The sequence below is a fragment of the Eriocheir sinensis genome, chromosome 5, assembly GCF_024679095.1.
Source record: "Eriocheir sinensis breed Jianghai 21 chromosome 5, ASM2467909v1, whole genome shotgun sequence".
In the NCBI taxonomy this organism is placed as follows: domain Eukaryota; kingdom Metazoa; phylum Arthropoda; class Malacostraca; order Decapoda; family Varunidae; genus Eriocheir; species Eriocheir sinensis.
This window is the reverse complement of record NC_066513.1, coordinates 25,623,668-25,643,886: the sequence shown is the minus strand read 5'-3', so window position 1 is coordinate 25,643,886 and position 20,219 is coordinate 25,623,668. Positions and strand designations below refer to the sequence as shown.

The 20,219-nt window shown below is 42.2% G+C and overlaps 2 protein-coding genes across 4 annotated transcripts in view; one reads left to right on the top strand and one right to left on the bottom strand.

Moving 5' to 3' along the window:
- Positions 1-1,552: 1,552 nt before the first annotated feature.
- Positions 1,553-12,168, bottom strand: LOC126985683 (ran GTPase-activating protein 1-like). The gene is made up of 12 exons (XM_050840836.1): positions 11,910-12,168; positions 8,922-9,109; positions 8,484-8,618; positions 7,940-8,053; positions 6,968-7,155; positions 6,321-6,471; positions 5,762-5,873; positions 5,166-5,404; positions 4,775-4,960; positions 4,242-4,370; positions 3,399-3,517; positions 1,553-2,749 (listed from the first exon to the last, which is right to left on the bottom strand). Exons 1-12 carry the CDS (start codon positions 11,965-11,967, stop codon positions 2,683-2,685), a joined length of 1,686 nt encoding a protein of 561 aa, XP_050696793.1. The 5' UTR covers positions 11,968-12,168; the 3' UTR covers positions 1,553-2,682.
- Positions 12,169-13,153: 985 nt separating this feature from the next.
- LOC126985646 (uncharacterized) overlaps positions 13,154-20,219 on the top strand; it is a 9,227-nt gene continuing 2,161 nt past the window's right edge. Inside the window, exons 1-3 of one of the 3 annotated variants that reach the window (XM_050840797.1) lie at positions 13,154-13,321; positions 14,183-15,023; positions 15,293-15,937. In XM_050840797.1, the coding sequence (XP_050696754.1) occupies position 13,321; positions 14,183-15,023; positions 15,293-15,749 (1,299 nt within the window). In that variant the 5' untranslated portion in view covers positions 13,154-13,320 and the 3' untranslated portion in view covers positions 15,750-15,937. Of the gene's footprint in view, positions 13,322-14,182; positions 15,024-15,292; positions 15,938-18,944; positions 19,177-20,180 lie in introns of those variants that run through there. The other 2 variants (XM_050840809.1, XM_050840806.1) reach the window with 2 other exon arrangements.

Here is a 20,219-nt window from a genome sequence, read left to right as displayed (position 1 = left end):
AGATGAAAGTAACTATTGGGAGGGTAACGTGAGGAAAGAGAGGAGAAAGAGACGCCATGGGGTAAAGGAAAAGAAAGGAAGGAAGGAAGGAGCTACAGAAGGAAAAGAAGGAAAAAAAGAGGGAAAGTAAAATTACAAAAGAAGACAAAGATGGAGGGAGGAAGAGGGAGGCAAGAGAAAACACAATAACAGAGAGAAGAGCTGGAAAAAGAGGAGAGAAAGAAAGAGACAACAGGGGGAGCAAAGAAAGGAGATGGATGGTGATAGGAAAGATGGAGAAATGGGAGGAGGGGAGAGAAGACGAAGATTAAGAAGGATGAGAAGTTGAGAGGAAGAGAGAGAAAGGGGGGAAGAGGAGGCAAAGCGAGGAGGCGGAGAAGGCCACTTGTTCTTACTCTCTATGCGACTTTGCAACCTAATTAAAATAGTTTGCCACTAGATCAAGGGAAGCGACGACCCCTGAGACAAACATGAAGCCACAATTTCTTTCCTGCAGATGGCAAAGAGAAAATACCAAACACACACACACACACACACACACACACACACAGGTGCTCATATGGCTAAGGTTAGATAGGTGAGATAAGATGAAGGGAAGGAAGAGAGGTAAAAAGGGAGAAATTGGTAATGTGAAGGGAGACATTAAAATCTAGAAGGGAGAGAAGGGAGGGAAAAAGGGAGAAATTAAAATCTAGAAGGGAGAGAAGGGAGGGAAAAAGGGAGAAATTAAAATCTAGAAGGGAGAGAAGGGAGGGAAAAAGGGAGAAACTGAAAGGGAGACGAAGGGAGGAAAAGAATGATATCAAAGGGTGGGAAGGACAGATACAAGAAGAAAGGGACATAAAAGATGGGTGGTTAAGCAGAAGGGTGATAAGCTGGCCATGGAAACCCAATAAGGAGTAAGCTGACCGGCATTTAGGTAAGTTGAGCGAATTCTAGTGCAGCTGTGAATGTCAGTAAAGGTTAGCATGGCCTCATTGCTCATCGGACACACTGGCCCTTGAGCATGTGGTGGGTGAGAACTGAGAACACTGGGTAGGTATGACATCCAGGTTACCAGTTTACCCTCTCCAGGTTTCCCCAGGTCCCTATTTATCGACCAGCCCAAAAAGGAGGCGGAAAGGATAGATAAGCTGCATGCCAACTGCCTGGGCCGAGAGTCAAACCAGGGCACACAGATTCATAGCTAAGCATGCTAACCACTTCACCACTTCCAATTTTAAAGGCAAGCTGGAGAGCACATGGCAGCGATTCCTAGGAGTAGTAGGTCTTGGGTTGAGTCATGGTAGTAATGGTCCTCGTGATCAAGTCAGCAGGACAGAGAGCATGTCTAAGGCAGAACCTACCACTTGACAGACCAATAATTCTTACCAAATCTTCCAGTCGTGCCATTTTTTGTTATGATGGTACCCAAATTCCAAGACCCTCAATTTTTCCCCAAGATGTCTCACACCCCGACAAAACACAATGCCCCTGTTTTGAGTGGCTTGGGAATTCTTAAAAAATCCTTGCACAAATGTCAAGGTAAAAAAAAAGGGAAAATAAGACGGAATTCCCAGATGAGAGCATTTATTGTATGAGTGTCACGAATTCGTACTCTGAGGCACAAGATGTATGTCACAAAATGAGAGAAATCAAGACATGCATACAAAATGATCATGATATAAAATATATAAGTGAGATTACATGAGTGTACTTCAGCAGTGTGAACTTGACATTACAGCAAATGCTAGTTTGAACTTATAATGGGTGACTTTGGCGTTCCTTGTTGGCACACATTGACGCTGCCACCTGACTAAAGCCACAGCCCTGACTCTCTTGTGTAAAGTAACTGAATCATCTCCACAATACTTCCTCCATAAACTGAACTGGAAAATAAAGAGTAATTTGATTCTCACTTTCTACTATTTTATAATTTTCATTTGGAATGATATTTATCATTACATTTCATACTTGTAGCAACCTGCTGTTGTTTGCTGAGCTTAATTTTCAAATATGAATATGAGAGAGAGGAGAGGAGAGGATAGGAGAGGAGAGGGAGAAAAAGAGAGAGAGAGAGAGAGAGATGGGTGGAATGGTCAGAATGAAGGATAAAACAGGACTCTACGTATCTATCTTCAGCTCCAATGCTTTGTTCCCTGTCAACAACTTTTCTTATTTTCCAACAGCCCTTATGGTTTGATCAGTTCCAGCCCTGTCTAATCAAAAATTCAATTTACAATATAATAATGTAAATCAAATACCAAGTTACCTAATCACTGAATTATTATCGACTATACAGAAATCTCTGTAATGATTAGGTACTATTATTTCCTTACTCGCCAACTAATAAAAATCACTGTATTTTTAACTAACGACACAACTAGGGATAAAAGCAAATTTACGAAGGTCTTCATAAATAATAAGTTTTTGGCATGGTTTGAAACTCTGTCTTGTATTACCACATGTAGCTTGCTCACAATGGCAAGCAACACTCAGCTACACCGAACACAGACCCGTAACAGACAACAATGAACTGCAAGGAAAGTCTCGAGAGGCGACAAGGTGAAGAAAGATGTTGGCTGACCTCTATAAATTAATGAGCACAAGTAAAGGTAAACCAAGGTGAGCCGACAGCCAGTAACACAAACTACCTCTTGCCTTGCACCACTCAGGGGAAGGTAACAGTGGGCCGGCCGGGTGTTACTGGAACAGGGCCACCATGAGCTTGTGTTTCTCCTGGCCATATATGTCAATCCTGGAGTTGGGTCTGGAATGGGCAAGGAATTCAACATATTAGTGAATGGTAGAGATTAATATAGCTGCAATCCTTATAAAAAAAAGCCCCAAAAGCACTTCTACAAATAGAAAAAAAGGAATTCCACAAGATACATAAAGATAACTGCGATCCTTATAAAAAAAGACCCCATAACACTTCTACTACGAATAGAAAAAGGAATTCCACAAGATATATAAAGATAGTTGCGATCCTTATAAAAAAGACCCCAAAGCACTTCTCCTACAAACAGAAGCAAGGAATTCCACAAGATATATCATTAATCCAATTTCAGAATGGACCCACACAAGTTTCGCATCTTCCCTGGTGTAGTGGTTAGCATGCCTCGCCATGAATCTGTAGGGCCAGGTTCATATCCCAGAAGCACCCAATGCCAAAAAAATCTTGACAAACTGGCTTCACTATAGTCTGAAGGAAACTAAACCATGACAGATCGAGCCTAAAGTATCTGGAACTGTTTCAAGACCTAGGGTGGGGCAGGTTTAGTTAGAGTAGGTTAAGTTACATTAGGGTAGGCTAGGGTAGGTTTAGTTAGGGTAGGTTAGAGTAGATTAGGTTAGGGTAGGGTAGGTTTAGTTAGGGTAGGTTAGAGTAGATTAGGTTAGGGTTAGGTAGGTCCCACCTGGAGAGGAAAAGCTGCAGGGCATTCTTGGTCTGGGCAGGGAAGATGGGTTGCCTCACGAGGGCCGCCAGGGTGAGGAGGCAGCCACGAAGGTCCCACTCCAGCTTGAAGTTTTTGTCCTGGGGAAGGAGAAAATACACAAGTTAGGGAAGAACAGAGGACACATGTGAGTTGAGGAGTGGAAGGATTGTTAAAAAAGGAACCAAAGGAGAAGAGGGATTAGACTCTTAGAAGAAGTCAGAAAAGAACTGAAGCTGAAGAGTGAATTTAGAGAAGAATTAGAGACGGAAAAGAATTGAAGCTAAAAAGTTAATTGAAAGGACTAGAGGAAGACCAAAAAGATATGAAGCTGAGGAAGAGTGAAATGGGAGAAGGGAACCAAAGGAGAAGAGGGATTAGACTCTTAGAGGAAGGCAGAAAAGAATCGAGGCTTTAGAGTGAATTTAGATAAGAATTAGAGAAAGACAGAAAAGAATTGCAGCTAAAAAGTGAATTAAAAGAAGGATCAGAGGAAGACCAAAAAGATATGAAGCTGAGGAAGAGTGAATTGGGAGAAGATAGAGAGGCAAGAAAAATAATTAATATAAAGCAAGGAAAAATGGTGTTGAATGGTGATACAGTAACAAAACACAAGTAAAAGTTAACTTTCTATAATTGTAAATGGGTCACTCAAAATTCAAAACAGCCATTACTTGAAACAAAGGGAGAAAAGAAAGCAAAGTAAACTACACGATAATCTACAACTAATTCTAAGCACGAGGTTCAAGTCAATCCTCATTTCATCAAAGCACAACTAATAAAATCACTCCCACACATCCTCGTCCCTCCCGCTGCCGCCCTCACCTCACACTTGATGAGGCCGAGATGGATGAGCAGGGAATTGGTGGCGACGGAGGAGGTATCTTCCCCTCCCGCCCCACTGAAAGCTGCCTCGGTTAGCTGGTCTGCCACGTCCTTTACTGCCTCTTGTACCTGTTGAAGGGATATGGAGTTATGAGTTTTACATTTTCTCACTTGGAATAGATTATAACATGACTTACCACTAGTTGTTGTTGTCATTTTTGTTATGTTTTTTCAGTAAACAGCTCAAGGGCATAAAAGAGAAAATAATAATAAAAAAGGCCTGTACTGTACACAACTACAGTTCTTCACATTGCAAAGGTGCTCAGGGAACTCTACTCTTCCTGGTAAGTGGTAAAATATTAATGCATCAACAATTGGCACTGGATCTGAATTTACAGGCCTGTATTGTAGTGTCACCCATATACCATTCATTACTGACAGAACACTACAGTCTAAGTCACACAATGATTGCATAATGTCTATGAACAAACATCTTCCTCCATCACAGAACAACATTTGCAATCCTGACCCACCTTGGTGTTATTGGAGGTAGCAAGAGAGGCAGTGCGCATCAGGAGACCAAAGCAGTGGAAGATGAACTCTGCCTGTGAGCCTTCAGAGAGCTGCCTCGCCTCCTCCACCAGCTGGGAAGGCCCTGAGTTGCCCAGACCCAAGAGACGCGCTGCCGTCGGCTGTGCTCTGAACTCGGCAGCTGTACACTAGGGGATAAAGTGATGGCATGTCAAGTTGACAAAATCCCTTACTTCTTCTCCTTCAAGTCATTTAAGATGTTGCCAGTGTCCACTGAAACCATTTGGTAAAGATGCATCCTTCTTCCGCCAGTGTGAGTTTTATTCACACAAGTATTGATCATATCATGATGTCAGTAAAATACTAACCAAAAATCTGAATCAAGTTGCTCACCTTGACAGGCTGGGGAGCAGCATCTCGCTTCAAGGGACTCACACCAGATGGCTGTACCTCCTGCACATCATCATCTTCTTCCTCCTCCTCCTCATCATCATCATCATCGTCTCCATCATCTTCATCGTCCGAGTCCTCCTCCTCACTGCCAGACTCCTCATCATTCTCCAGGGTGTCCAAGGCATCGAGGCGGCCAATGTCTTGCAGGACAATGACTATGTTCTCTCGACCTTCCCCACCTGGAGGATGGAGAAGTTTTCGCTGATGTTCATGATATAACGATAGTAGTAAACTGATTGTAACTTTTAACTTGTAAGATATTTCAGGCAATGTCATAGGCTACAAATGTCCAGTAATCATATTATCAACTGTCAATTATTTATTTCAGTGGCATCCAACTCCAAATAATTCTTGTGTAAGAGGTAGAGTGGATGGGAAACCTCTGCATGCATATATGGGTCACCTGCTGTTCCACAGATATATTTCTAATGACAAAATATAAACTTTGGAGATGGTTAAAATCCTCTACTGTATAATTTCTGAAAATGCAAATGAAGCCTGGAGGCCAGTTACTCCTGACCCTCATGTCTACTCACCAAACTGGTTACAGTCCAGGTTAAGGACTTTGAGGTTGACCTTGTTGACCATGGCATTGGCCACCTCCAGGCCCCCATTCACCCCTATCTCATTGCTGTCCAGCCGCAGCTCCTGCAGGACAACGGTAAAACTTTGTGATGAGGTGTTTTAAGATTAATGGCTGAATGGTAACCTTTACTTATCAGCTCATATGTAATAAAGGAAGTAGGAATCTTTAATGCCTTATCTAATATACTAGAGATCTTAAAACCAATACTTTGAGAGCCTGAGATGGTAAAACAAGCTTTTGAAAAAATAATATACTTAAAACCATAAACAGAGGTCAGCCTTCTTACATACATTTATTAAGATTTGAAAATTTATCACCTGCATACTAATAAAACAGCAACATGATAGGAATGGAAATATATTAATATATGTAAATTATGTATTAAACAATCTAAAACTATGTAATTGCACATCTTCAAATAATACAATGTTCCTGCTGTGCTCAGGACATTGAAGCAAAATAAGACCTGGTTACGCCAAGCACCAGGACACGAGGAAGGGTGTGCTAACCTGCAGCTTGGTGTGGTTGTCCGCCAGAGCATTGGCGATATATTTAGCTCCGGCCGTCTTCATGAGACAGTCACCAAAGTCAATGACCTCCAAGTTCTGCATCATCGGAAGCTTCTCTGCCATTGCCTTTGCTCCCTTGGCAGTAAATGTGCTAAAAGGAGAAAAACAAACTTATTTAGCATTTACTTGTGGTGTATATACATATGGTTTTCATCAATATGTAATATAATGCACCTCTGTGGTGCAGTGGTTAGCATGCCTAGCTATGAATCAACAGGCCTGGGTTCAAATCCTGCCCTGGACAGTCAGCACACAGCCTACCCAGAAACTTGTCTTTCCTTTCAAACTGGTTGATAAATGGGTACCTGGGGAAACCCAAGGAAGGAACACTGTGGTAACCTAGCCCTGTGTGGTAACTCATTGGGTTACCATAACAACCAGACATGCAGAAGCAGACATTCAGGTTACTATATACTGTAAATCAAGTGGCAGCCATCTTGAATTTTCATGCCTGGCCAAGTTAACCCACATTTTCACAAGGCTCCCACCACCTCATTTTAATAAGCACACTTGAATTAACATAAATCAACCTTCAAACTTTGGTCCAGGAGAAACAGTCACAAGACTACTAACAAACACTTCCTCACTTGTCATTCAGGTTGAGTTTCCTCAGATTGGGGTTGGTGCTGAAGGCAGATGCAAGTGCAGCAATGCCAACGTGGAAAATGCCATTCTGAGGCATGGCCACTTCCTCCAGTGTACCCAAGGCTTTGAAGAACTCTGCAAACTTTGTCGCACCTTCATTCTCAAGCCTGTTGCGTCCTGAGATAAACACCTGAGAGGCATTGGAGAGTATGAGTGACAAAAAATATAAATGGTAAAACATGAAAGCAAGACTCACTGAAATGTGGTAACTCCTCAATTTAACCTGCTAAATCAAGCAACACATAATTAAATAAGTACCTTGACCTGCATAGTGAGCTGTGTAACCCAACAATGCTTATTTCAATCCCAATGATCTTCCTTTCTGCTTCAAACAAGGACAAACAGACCCCTCTCTCACAGCCACATCTGCTCATTGTCAATGCCGAATCAAAGACATTCATATATGCTTCCTTACTAATAAAACTTTCTATATAACAAAGTGAGGTCATTTTTTGTTGACTGATACCATAAGGTGCTGGCTATCATGTGCTTGAAGATGCCCTAAACTTAACCTAACCTAATAAAACCACAAAAAGTTACCATACGTCTTGACTCAGAAAAATCATCTATTCTTCCTTACTAATGAGACTTTCTATAAAACACAGTGAAGTTTTTTTTTGTTAATTTATGCTATAGGTGTCTGGATATCATGTGTCTGAAAGTTCCTTAAACTTAACCTAATCTGTTGGAAATACAATTTTTGTTGCTTAATTTTTTTTAATTAATAATTATATTAACCAAAATTGGTTGTTTATTAATATATATATACATGTGAAAAAATTGAAAATTCCTGGAAACTTTCTATTTTTTCGGAAACTTTCCCACCCTTTGCAGGTAGGGGGGGCCCAATCCTATGTAACAGCAAGATCACAGTTAATACGAAGATCTCTTGAAACAGGTCTGCCGAGTCTCACCTTGAGCTTGAGGGGAGTGCCAGCAGCCTTGGCATTTTCCGCCAGCTTAAGGAGGGACTGTGCCAGCATGGTGCCGCCCTTGATGCCCAGGCCGTTGTTGTCAAGACGCACCTCCTGGAGGGCAGAAACATGGCGTACAATGGCGAATGCTTCCTGGTGGCCTTTTTTTTTATTATTTTTTACATGAAAGGAGGTAGATAAAAAACAAATAAAAAAGATGAAGTTAAAAAAGGCCTTGAAAATTTTAAGCTTAAAAATATGAGCTTATTACAACTGGTAGCTCAGAATGACAAAAATAAAGGAGCTCTCAAACTACAGGACATGAGAATTAGAGACCTTTCTTTTTTTCTTCTTTTTTTTTACAGCAAGAGGCAGCTCAAGGGCAAAAAACAAAAACAACAACAAAAAAAAGCCCACTAGATGCTGACCAAACAAAATCAAAAAGAACAAGAGGCCAGAGGGGACGTCCATTTCATAAAAAGCTTTCAATTATATAAATAAGACGAAAAAGTGGTCTTCCCTTGACCCTCGACGAGCCCCTCACCTCAAGGGAGTAGCAGACCGGGGAAGACATGAAGTCCACCATGCCCTCCACCCCCACCGGCCCCAGGGCATTGTGACTCAGGTCCAGCTCCTTCAGCTTCGCCCCAGCTCTTATCAGCCCAGAGAACAGGTGCCTCTGAGAGGACAAAATTAAGGTAAGGTCTCAGCAACCACTCCAAGCTGATGCATACATGGAAGAAATAACTCTGTGGTTGAGTAAAAAAGGGTGGTTTTAAATTAAACTATGGATTGCCAATATGTTGTGAGTCTGTGGCCCATATTCTCAGATGTTTTCGGCTCTCTATACACATATTTTTGAAGGCCGCAAAGGATACTCATGCACTCACTTGGTTCTCATGCATGTTTTTCACATTCATGGTTCAAGCCTAATCAAACTATCGCACAAAAACAAACATGCACACAAAAGCCTGTCACACACCAGGGCTTCAGGGATCTCTGTCTTGAGGCGTCCAGTGAAGAGATCCTTCCAGTGGGCACGTTCAAACTCTGGGTGGGAGGCGAGGGCATCACCAATGACCTTGGCCGCCTCCACCCCTAGAGTGTTGGCACTCAGGTCCAGGCAGCGGAGGTCTGTGGCGGCACGGATGGCATCTGCTACAGGCTGGGCTGAGGATGAAGCAGAAATTGTTGCAAATAATACTATTACATTGCCGTTTGCATCATTTAATACATAACATAATTCATATTCAAGCTTAATTATTTTCGATAAATATATACTTGTGATGTGCTTCACAATGCATGGTTTTCAATACAGCAGTTGAGGCCGTGGCTCACTCAAGCGGTGGCCAAGTCCAAATACTCATGGTCTAGTGAGGGTTGAAATGGTAATTTTTTTCTCCCCCGTTTCTGTGTACTGTGAGGACAAAACTTTTATTTGTAGTAAATTTGGATGTTGATCTTAAAGTTGTGTTATTTGGGAGGAAATTGCTAGCTTATCGGAGAGGGGAGGGAAATTCAGGAAACTAAAACACATCAAAACTTACCAGAAATAAAGTTTTGTCCACCATTGTGAGGCAGGTCACCTTATAAACATTAATCAAATCTTTTTTTTTCCAACAATCAGCCCAGGAATAAAAAACGGACCCTAATGACAGGAGGTGGACACCCTAGCTTCAAACCAAAAGTACTCCATGGCTTTAAGGGTCTTCTGGGGTCTTCATCTGTGTCACAGTTCATGACACATACCTCTTCAGTATATAAGGAGTATAACTGACAGTGTGGTCGGTGCCAATACTGTCACGGGTAAATACTAGGAATAGCAGCTCCTAGTGGTTGCGCATTTAGGGCACGGTGTGGTGGTAATTACAACATTTCTAGCACGTATGATGGGGTTTTGACAAGCGGACAGGTGTGTTTATATCACAAAGGGTGTATTTTTCTGCGCAGGCTCTACCCTTTCTTGTCCCAGGAGCTCGCAGTCTCATCGCCCATCGACTTAGAAGAAATCGTGAGGCCAGCGTGGAAAAATACACCCTTGTGACATAAACACGCCTGTCCGCTTGTCAAAACCCCGTTGTACGTGCTAGAAATATTATAATTACCACCACACCATGCCCTAAATGTGCACCCGCTAGGAGCCGCTATTCCTAAGATTTACCCTGTCAGGTCTTTCAATATTGGTCTCCATCAGTTTCATGGCCAATCATAGACTCAACTCGACATATGGCAAACATCACAACCCATTACACACGGTAGTTTTTCTATTGTTCCGTGCATAATTTTGTAACTGAGTCTGGCTGCTGATACCATGAGTAGCCAACCAGGTAAGTGAAAGGGCGTGGGTACGATGGAGGCCTCCGCTGTCTTGAATAGGGTGTAGTTGTGTACATTTACTACTAAAACTGGGTTAAGATACGAGTTTGGGCTTTCTGTGGCTGGGTGGGTTGGGTTAGGTTAGTGAAGTTAGTTTAGTGTAATATATTTTCAAAAGGGTATAATACTATATATTTACTATTTAAACTGGGTTAGTATAGGAGCATGGACTTTTTTGTGGCTAGTTAGGTTGGGTTAGGTTAGTTTAGTGTAATATATCTTCACTAGGGTGTAATACTATATATTTACTATTTAAACTGGGTTAGTATAGGAGCATGGACTATTTTGTGGCTAGTTAGGTTGGGTTAGGTTAGTTTAGTGTAATATATCTTCACTAGGGTGTAATACTATATATTTACTATTTAAACTGGGTTAGTATAGGAGCATGGACTTTTTTGCGGCTCGTTGGATTAGGTTAGTTTAGTGTTATATATCTTCACTAGGGTGTAATACTATATATTTACTATTTAATCCAGGTTAGTATAGGAGCATGGACTTTTTTGCGGCTCGTTGGATTAGGTTAGTTTAGTGTTATATATCTTCACTAGGGTGTAATACTATATATTTACTATTTAAACCAGGTTAGTATAGGAGAATGGACTTTTTGGGAGCTAGTTAGGTTGGGTTAGGTTAGTTTGGTCAGGTAAATTAGGATAGTCAGGTTATGTAAGTTAGGTTGTTTGGGTTAGTTATTAGTTATTAGGGACAATTTACCGTTTCACCCAACCAACGATTTTCTGACGTGGTTCATGTTTTTCTGGTGATAGATGTAGTGAATTGCACTATTTTGTACCTAAATCTATCACCAGAAAAACATGAACCACATCAGAAAATCGTTGGTTGGGTGAAACGGTAAATTGACCGTTATTAGTTATGTTAATCAGCTTACCGGTAGTTAGTTAAGGGAAAGGTAAATTAATGCGAGACAAACACATGACTATGCCAGTGTAAAATGACCCGTAATTTATGAGCCAGGTTTTTTTTTACATCTTTTTGTTATAGTAAGAAGTAAAGCGCTGTAAATTATATGGTAAATAATGCTGTAAATAGTAAGTAGTAAATAGTGCTGTAAATAGTAAGTAGTAAATAATGCTGTAAATAGTAAGTAGTAAATAGTGTTGTAAATAGTAAGTAGTAAATAGTGCTGTAAATAGTTAGTAAATAGTGCTGTAAATAGTAAGTAGTAAATAGTGCTGTAAATAGTAAGTAGTAAATAGTGCTGTAAATAGTAAGTAGTAAAGTGCTGTAAATAGTAAATAGTAAGTAGTGGTGTAATAGATATTTTGCAAAACATGTAAAAAAATATCAGTCGTCACCCAGCCCACATACAACATGCATTCAGGCCACATGGCTGCAGGCGATCAGCTGTTCCATTGCCCAACACTAATTTAACCCTGGCATGCTGTGTTTAATTAGGCTGCCATCCTCTCCGTCTTGTTTTTTTTAGCACTGAGAGCCAAAAACAGAGCCGGGGAGTAAGACATCACGTCCACGCCACAGGAAAAGGCGGGATGAGGTGAGGCCAGGCAGGACTCCCGCACGAGGCTCAGTCCCGCTGCAGGCGTGGCGTGTGGCCCCCTGCCCCTCCGCTCACCGTCCTCAGCAGTGTTCCATTTCCCGTTCTGGTCGGCGAAGGTCAGCGTGGAGGACATGGCGGCCAGGACACAAGGAAACGTGACGCCCAGACATTCAAAGTTCAAACCCGGGGATGCTGGGGAAGGTCTGGGTCTTGGAGGGATGGGATGGGAACTTAGGAGTAGGGCAGGTAGCTAGGTACCGGTACCGGTAATAACGGTACCGGCTATACTGTACGGTACCGGTGCATGACTGCTTGGTAAAGGTACCATTGCTGACCCACTTTTTTTATAATATATATATATATATATATATATATATATATATATATATATATATATAGATATATATATATATATATATATATATATATATATATATATATATATATATATATATATATATATTTGTCGCTACCTCAAGGGTGGGGACACGGGCCTTATGGAGCCCGTCAGGGCCAAGCAGATTTGCCCCACTGCGCTCTGCGGGTAACGTCAGCCGAGCTGAACAAGTCGGTCTGTTGACGAGGACCGGCGTGTCTGGCTGACCCACGTCAATCTTCACTGACCCCTGCCAGTCTTCAGTTCACAAGAAGGGCTTATAGGGTCTATATAGACTCTAGACTCTGGAGTCTATAGACTCATGGTTCACATCGCTACAGTTCCTCCTTCCCTCAGTTCTTCCTCACACGATTCGATACAATATCCGCTCGTGGGTTTGCCTCATGGCCTTGATTATAGGATAAAAAACGTATAAGATAGGCTTTATTTTATCACCCAAGATATAAGAGTCATGGTGATGGGTAGCACTGCGGTTATCCCTGATAATGTGGGTTGTATCTACTAAAAAAATGTAGGACCTTGAGTTGTAGCTTGTTTTAATTAAGAGTAGACTGGATAGCTACATGGACGAGGACGACAGGTGGCAGTGAGGTGTGGGTGCAGTAAGGTGACGGGGTACTGGTGCATGCAAAGTACCGCCGGTACAACGAGGATCAAGCCTCTACCTGTAGCCCCTGAAACTACACCTCACCCATCGTGAGTAGTGGGGGGGATTCTGGAGCTGCCCTGTGTAGGCCACCCGGCCTCTTTCTGTTTCCCTATGTTCTTATGTTCTTATGTTCTTATGTAGTACCTATGCCCAAAGTTGCCCCAAACAAGGCCACCGTATAACGAAAATGCAAATCAGAATGACCTTTTCATATGAGAGTGAAATAACAAAATCAGACTTCCAACAGACCCTGATTGGAAGAGGAAGACGAAAAAGAAAAAGAGCAGGAGGACATAGAGGATAAAGATCGTGTGCTAATCATGATAATATGACGGACGGCCTTTCTGTTATCTGACGCGCCTCGGTGCCAGTGACTGGGGAACTCTCGTGGTGTGTGCTTGCGACCCTGATCCTCCTCTCTCCACTCCGTCACCTACAGGAGTAAGTCTACGTTTCTACTTTCGCTTCCACTCGTCCAAATCTCTGACTCTAAAAGCTGCCGCCTTGTTCCCTCGTTTGTGGCGTGTTACTTCAGCTCAGTGTACATTAATATCAATGGCCTCGGGAATGACTTGCTAATACATCAGTCTTTTTTTTCTCGGTAAATCGCTTGACCTTTTCCCTCTCCTGGACTTTTTCTCGCTCTCTTGTAAGCGTCATTAAAATGAAGTTAATTAAGAAAATAAAGAACCACTGTATGCGTTCCGGTCAACTGAAAGGATTTTAGTTATGAATGGAAATCAGGAAATTTTTTGAAATCATCGAGGAAGTGATTCAAGACGTGAGCGCGTTCATCCCGCCGTCGTAGGAGGGCTGTGGCGGGTGTCCGGGCCATGCTACACTTGCCCGTGACCAGTGGCCATCAAGGGTCCATCAGATGACATCCGCGGGAAATGTAAAACTCGAATCCTGATAGTCACTCAGTTACCGTCTGTGCATGTGAAGACAAAGATGATCTATGAGGCGAGACAGATGGGGGGCCGAGCACCCGCCTGGCGCGGTGGTGCAACCAAGCTGTGACGCAGAACTTGGGGATTGATAATAATTTACCATTTATCACGAGCTGGCTTCCCTGACGACTGTATCTGCCACTGTATGCACTATCCTCAAGAACTTCCATTTCAGTCCTCTTGTTCTTGCACTTCTCTTTAGTATGTTGATACAAGTCAACTTTGCTTCTCTGTCTTCTCCCCGCCAAAGGCTATCTTCACGCTCTATTGACGCTCTATACTTTTACTCCTCTGGGAGTCACATGATTACATCACCCAGACCTTTCCTCAGCTACAAACTTTCTTCCACCAGTGTCCGAGACGCAGGAGCCGCCCACAGTGACGCCGCAGTCCCTCGTGTCGGAGGACCGTGTTCGGGCGGCGCTGACGAAGGACAAGGGAGCCGACGCTGAAATACTCTCCTTTGAGGTGAAAGATTTCACCAAGAAGGGCGACAACTATGCGTGTGTGGTCACCAGTGCTGTTGTTCGTTACCGCCAAGGGGACAAGGAGGGGGAGGTGACCTACGTGGTTAAATGTAATCCTTGCCGGAATGTTGCTGCGTCACACGACTTCAGTGCATATTTGTTCAATAAAGAAGGCAACTTCTATGACGAAATTGTGCCTTTGATAAACGCCGAGCTGGAGGGCATCGGGCAGGAGCCGCTGCGCATGCCAAACTGCTATGAGACTCACTATGGGACGACCGAGGAAGTCATAGTGCTAGGGGACCTGAGGCCAGGTGGTTTCAAAATGTTCGACCGCAAGAAGGGCATGGACGTGGCCCATACCAATCTGACGTTACGCGAGCTGGCGCGCCTGCACGCTGCCTCAACACTTGTCCAGGCAAAGATGACGGAGCCCGTCGAGGAAAAATACCCTTTCCTCAAGAAGGACTTTGTCTGCGTGTATGAAAATGAAAACCCGGATAAACAAGATGAGGACCTGGAGCAAATGATGGGGACTATATTTTACGGCAGCATGAAGACAGGCATGGCCATGGCTCAGAAGATCAACGGCTACGAGAAGGTCGTGGACTGGCTGAAGAAACACGCCCGCCAAACAACCGACCTGCTGAAAAAATGTCTTAAGAGTACTTCAGACTTTGACGTGGTGTGCCACGGCGACTGTTGGAACAACAATATTCTCTTCAAGTACGTGTGCGTCCGTGTGTGTGTGTGTGTGTGTGTGTGTGTGTGTTGCACCGGCTTGATCGTTAGACTGGTAATCGCCAGCAGGTATTGTATTGATTGTGCTAATGCTCTACTTTTTTTTTTTTTACTCTTTTTTTTTCTACATAATTTTCAAGACACAATAATCGCATTATAGCATTTTAGTGAACTTCCCACCCTAATTTTTTACCTCGAACGCAGAAACAAGCGTGACTAACTATATCGAATTACTTACCTTTTTTCACTTCCAGGTACGACGAGAGCGGAAAACCCGTGGACGTGCGCCTTCTCGACCTTCAGATTTGCCGCAAAGCCTCGCTGGCCACTGACCTCAACTACCTCCTGTACTCGAGCCTGGAGGGCCAGGTGAGGAAGAACAACCTGGAGGCGTTCATGAAGACTTACTACGAGTCCTTTTCTCAAGTTCTCTCGAATGCCGGCAAGAAGACTCCCTTCACTCTGGATGAGCTGAAGAAGGAGTACCACAACCAAAACCTCTTCGGCCTTCTCATGTGTCTGATGGTCGTGCCTCTAGTGGTGTCCGAAGGGAATGACATCATGGACTTTGAAAATATGACTGGCGACAAGGAGGAGGACATGAAGGTTTATCATCAGAAAATTCTCGACCAGCTGGACAATAACCAGCTGCTTCGACCACGCCTGCTGGCAACCTTCGATGAAATGGTGGAGTATGGCGTGATCTCCTAGTGTGTGTGTGTGTGTGTGTGTGGAAGCAGCAGTACAAACCTCATCCACTCATTCGTCCACTTAGGGAACAATGGTCTTTCCTATACACAGTACGGAGGGAGTGAGAGCAAGGGTGATACTAAATGAGTATGTAACTGAAAACAATCAAAGGGATGAATGTAATAAAATAAATAAAATAGAAAGCAACACTCTTTTATCTTTCAAACACCAGAAAACAAATCCTTGCGAGATGATTCTGTTTTCATTGACATTTAATCTGTTCAAAGTATTAGAATAACAGTTTGAGGCAGTTTTATGGATTTGGAAACAAGGATAGGGGGCGTGCACACCTCGTCAAGTTCAAGCTCGGGCCGAGCTCCTGAGGGCCAGCAAAACAAACTGAGCCTATTCTTTTCTTTTTGACCTGTTCCGCGTTGGTGCCGCAAGACTGCCTTTCAGCCGAAATACCATGAAGAGGAAGAAGCCATCTCCACCTTCGCCTCCGCCCCGCCGACACGTGTTGTTTTGTTGGCCCTCCAGAGCTCACCGTCCTCCGCAGTGTTCCATTTCCCATTCTGGTCGGCGAAGGTCAGCGTGGTGGACATGGCTGCCAGAACACAAGGAAACGTGACGCCCAGACATTCTAAGCCCCGGGGATGCTGGGGAAGGTCTGGGTCTTGGAGGGGTGGCAACTTGGGAGTAGGGCACGGCAGATACTGGTACCGGTAATAACGATACCGGTTCCTGCCTGTTTGGTAACGGTACCAGCTCTGACCCACTTATTTCATATATATATATATATATATATATATATATATATATATATATATATATATATATATATATATATATATATATATATATATATATATATATATATATATATATATATATATATATATATATATATATATATATATATATTTGTCGCTACCTCAAGGGTGGGGACACGAGCTTTATAGAGCCCGTCAGGGTCAAGCATTTTTGTCCCTCCAGGGCCATATATATATATATATATATATATATATATATATATATATATATATATATATATATATATATATATATATATATATATATATATATATATATATATATATATATATATATATATATATATATATAGACCCTTGTCGGATGATAGTCAATGAAGAGGAGGATGCCGACGGACCGACTCTATCGGCTGATGTGAGCCAAGCCTACCAAGTCGGTCTGTCGAGGAGGACTGGTGTGTCTCTGGCTGACCCTCGCCAGTCTCTACTGACCCTCGTCAGTCTTCACAGTTCACACGAAGGGTTCTGGGCTCCTTGGCTCACACCCGCTACAGTCGATCAGTCCATCAGTTCCTCCTCATACGATTCGATTCGATATTCGCTCGTGGGTTTGCCTCCTGGCCTTGATTATAGGATATAAAGCGTAAGATAGGCTGTATTATATCAGCCAAGATAAGAAAAGTCATGGTGATGGGTAGCACTGCGGTTATCCTTGTGAAATGCAGGTTGTATCTACTAAAAAATGTAGGTCCTTGAGTTGCATGACCAAACATGGCCACCGTAACGCGAAAACACAAATCAGAATGACTTTTTCATATGTGGGTGAAATAACAATAGATAAAGGGGTGAAGTATTTAATCATTATTATTGTCCATTGTTATAAGTGCATCATTTATATATATATATATATATATATATATATATATATATATATATATATATATATATATATATATATATATATATATATATATATATATATATATACACACAAGAACATTCCCTTCTGATAATGCTATCTAAACGTATCAGTGGGATCGACATAAAAAGCGATTTACAACCCATTCTTCATATATATATATATATATATATATATATATATATATATATATATATATATATATATATATATATATATATATATATATATATATATATATATATATATATATATATATATATATATATATATATATATATATATATATATATATATATATATATATATATATATATATATATATATATATTATATATATATATATATATATATATATATATATATATATATATATATATATATATATATATATATATATATATATAGATTGTTGCTTTACTCTCTGACCTTCTCCCTCGTCGTTATCAGCACACAAACGGGAGTCTTTAATCAACTGATGTTGCTTTCGTATAGTTGCTTCAGTATCGTAATAGGACACGGTGGTGCATAGTTAGATTCCCTATACAGACTCCTTAAAGTACAAGTCAGGGGTTTGGACCTGGACTTTTGGTGAGGGGTAGCTCTTCCCTCTGACCTTTTTATAATTATTGTCTGTAGTATGTATAAGATATGATGTTCTTACTCATAAATCCTTTGGGGAAACTATTCCGATTAGCTACCCATTAGTTTTTTTTTAATATTTTTTTTACAGCAAAGGAGGCAGCTCATGGGCAAAAAACAAAAACAACAACAAAAATGCCCGCTAAACGCTTCTCCAGCAATAGAAAAAAAGAAACAGAGGTCAAAACAGGTTCCGCTCGCTATCTCCGTTAACAAAACCCATATCCAATGTCGACAAGAAAAGGTGAGAGAGAGAGAGAGAGAGAGAGAGAGAGAGAGAGAGAGAGAGAGAGAGAGAGAGAGAGAGAGAGAGAGAGAGAGAGAGAGAGAGGAGCAATGATTACAGTTTACCCAGCCACCATGACATTGCCTGGAGGTTTGTTTCATGTTCAGCAGACCGTTAGAATTACAAGACGCCACCCACGTCATGAGTAAACAGTGACAGTGATAACATAATATAGTCCGACCATTTGCTTATTGTGGATGAATCACCGCTAACTGTCGCCACCACTGACATAAAGGTGACCATTTAAGCTCATCCTAAGACGGAGGTGCGATGTCGTTTTTTCTCTTGTTTAAATGTAGCCACTTCTCGCGTTTCAAAGACGATGTCTAAGGAAATAGAACGTTTAAAAGCCTCTTCCATTCATATCTGGACACGTTCAGACATCACGAACACACACTCTCAGCTGCTGAACATTAACCACATTGAAACATAAGCCCACAACCATCAACTAACACCACAGCCTCCGCATCAGCTCCTGCTATCGCTCGCTATCTCTCGTCAAGGACACATGAGGAAGACAGGCACTGAAGGGGCTATCCACGGGCTGCGATGCTAACACGTAACATCGCATAACTAGTATTCTCCTCTTCAGCGATCACTAACAAAATCAGTCTTCCAACAGACCCTGATGGGAGGGAGCAGATAAAAAAGAAAACGAGCAGGGGGGCACAGAGGATAAAGATTGTGTGCTAATCATTGTAATATTACGCCCAAGGTCGGACGGCCGTTCTACCCGATCTGACGCGCCTCTGTGCCAGTGACTGGGGAACGCTTGTTGTGTGTACATGTGACCCTGCTCCTCCTCTCTCCACTCCGTCACCTACAGAAGTAAGTCTACGTTTCTCATCTTCGCTTACACTCTTCCAAACCTCTACAAGCTGCCGCCTCGCCCCCTCGTTTGTGTCCTGTTACCTCAGCTCAGTGTCTCCCAAGTGATGTAACCAGCGATTCACCTTTAAGAGGAAATTTACTTTTTTCCTCTCTGACCATCATGATTCACTTCATTACATGTATTCGTTTTATGAAGAGTCTTCGTTTTAAATTACCTCGTTTAACATACCATCTCGTGGGAAAGAAATCCAGTATGTTAGCGTGCTATTTTTCTTTCTATTGTGTTATCGAGTTCTCGCATTGTGAGGCCTATACCTGTGTGCAGAGTTGGTCTGTCTATATATATACATCAGTCTTAACCTTTTCTTTCTCTTAGACTTTTTTCTCACTCTCTTAAAAGCGTCATTCAAACTAAGTTAATTAAAGAAAAAAATGAACCACTGTGAGCGTTCCGGTCGAGTGAAAAGGTTTTTCTAACGAAAGTAAATCCCGCGATCGGAGGAGGGCTGTGGCGGGGTGTCCGGGCCATGGTCCAGAATCCTTGCCCGTAACCAGTGGCCATCAAGGGTCCATCAGATGTCATCCGCGGGAAATGTAAAACTCGAATCCTGATAGTCACTCAGTTACCGTCTGTGCATGTGTAGACAAAGATGATCTATGAGGCGAGACAGATGGGGGGCCGTGCATCCGCCTGGCGCGGTGGTGCAACCAAGCTGTGACGCAGAACTTGGGGATTGATAATAATTTACCATTTATCACGAGCTGGCTTCCCTGACGACTGTATCTGCCACTGTATGCACTATCCTCAAGAACTTCCATTTCAGTCCTCTTGTTCTTGCACTTCTCTTTAGTATGTTGATACAAGTCAACTTTGCTTCTCTGTCTTCTCCCCGCCAAAGGCTATCTTCACGCTCTATTGACGCTCTATACTTTTACTCCTCTGGGAGTCACATGATTACATCACCCAGACCTTTCCTCAGCTACAAACTTTCTTCCACCAGTGTCCGAGACGCAGGAGCCGCCCACAGTGACGCCGCAGT

Excerpts from the sequence above, each read along its gene's own strand:
- LOC126985683 (XM_050840836.1), bottom strand. The coding sequence starts at position 11,967 with ATGTCCTCCACGCTGACCTTCGCCGACCAGAACGGGAAATGGAACACT. Across the intron at positions 4,961-5,165 it reads CTGCTCCCCAGCCTGTCAAG|TGTACAGCTGCCGAGTTCAG; the intron begins GTGAGCAACTTG and ends TTTATCCCCTAG. Across the intron at positions 3,518-4,241 it reads TCGGCCTCATCAAGTGTGAG|GACAAAAACTTCAAGCTGGA; the intron begins GTGAGGGCGGCA and ends CTCCTTCCCCAG.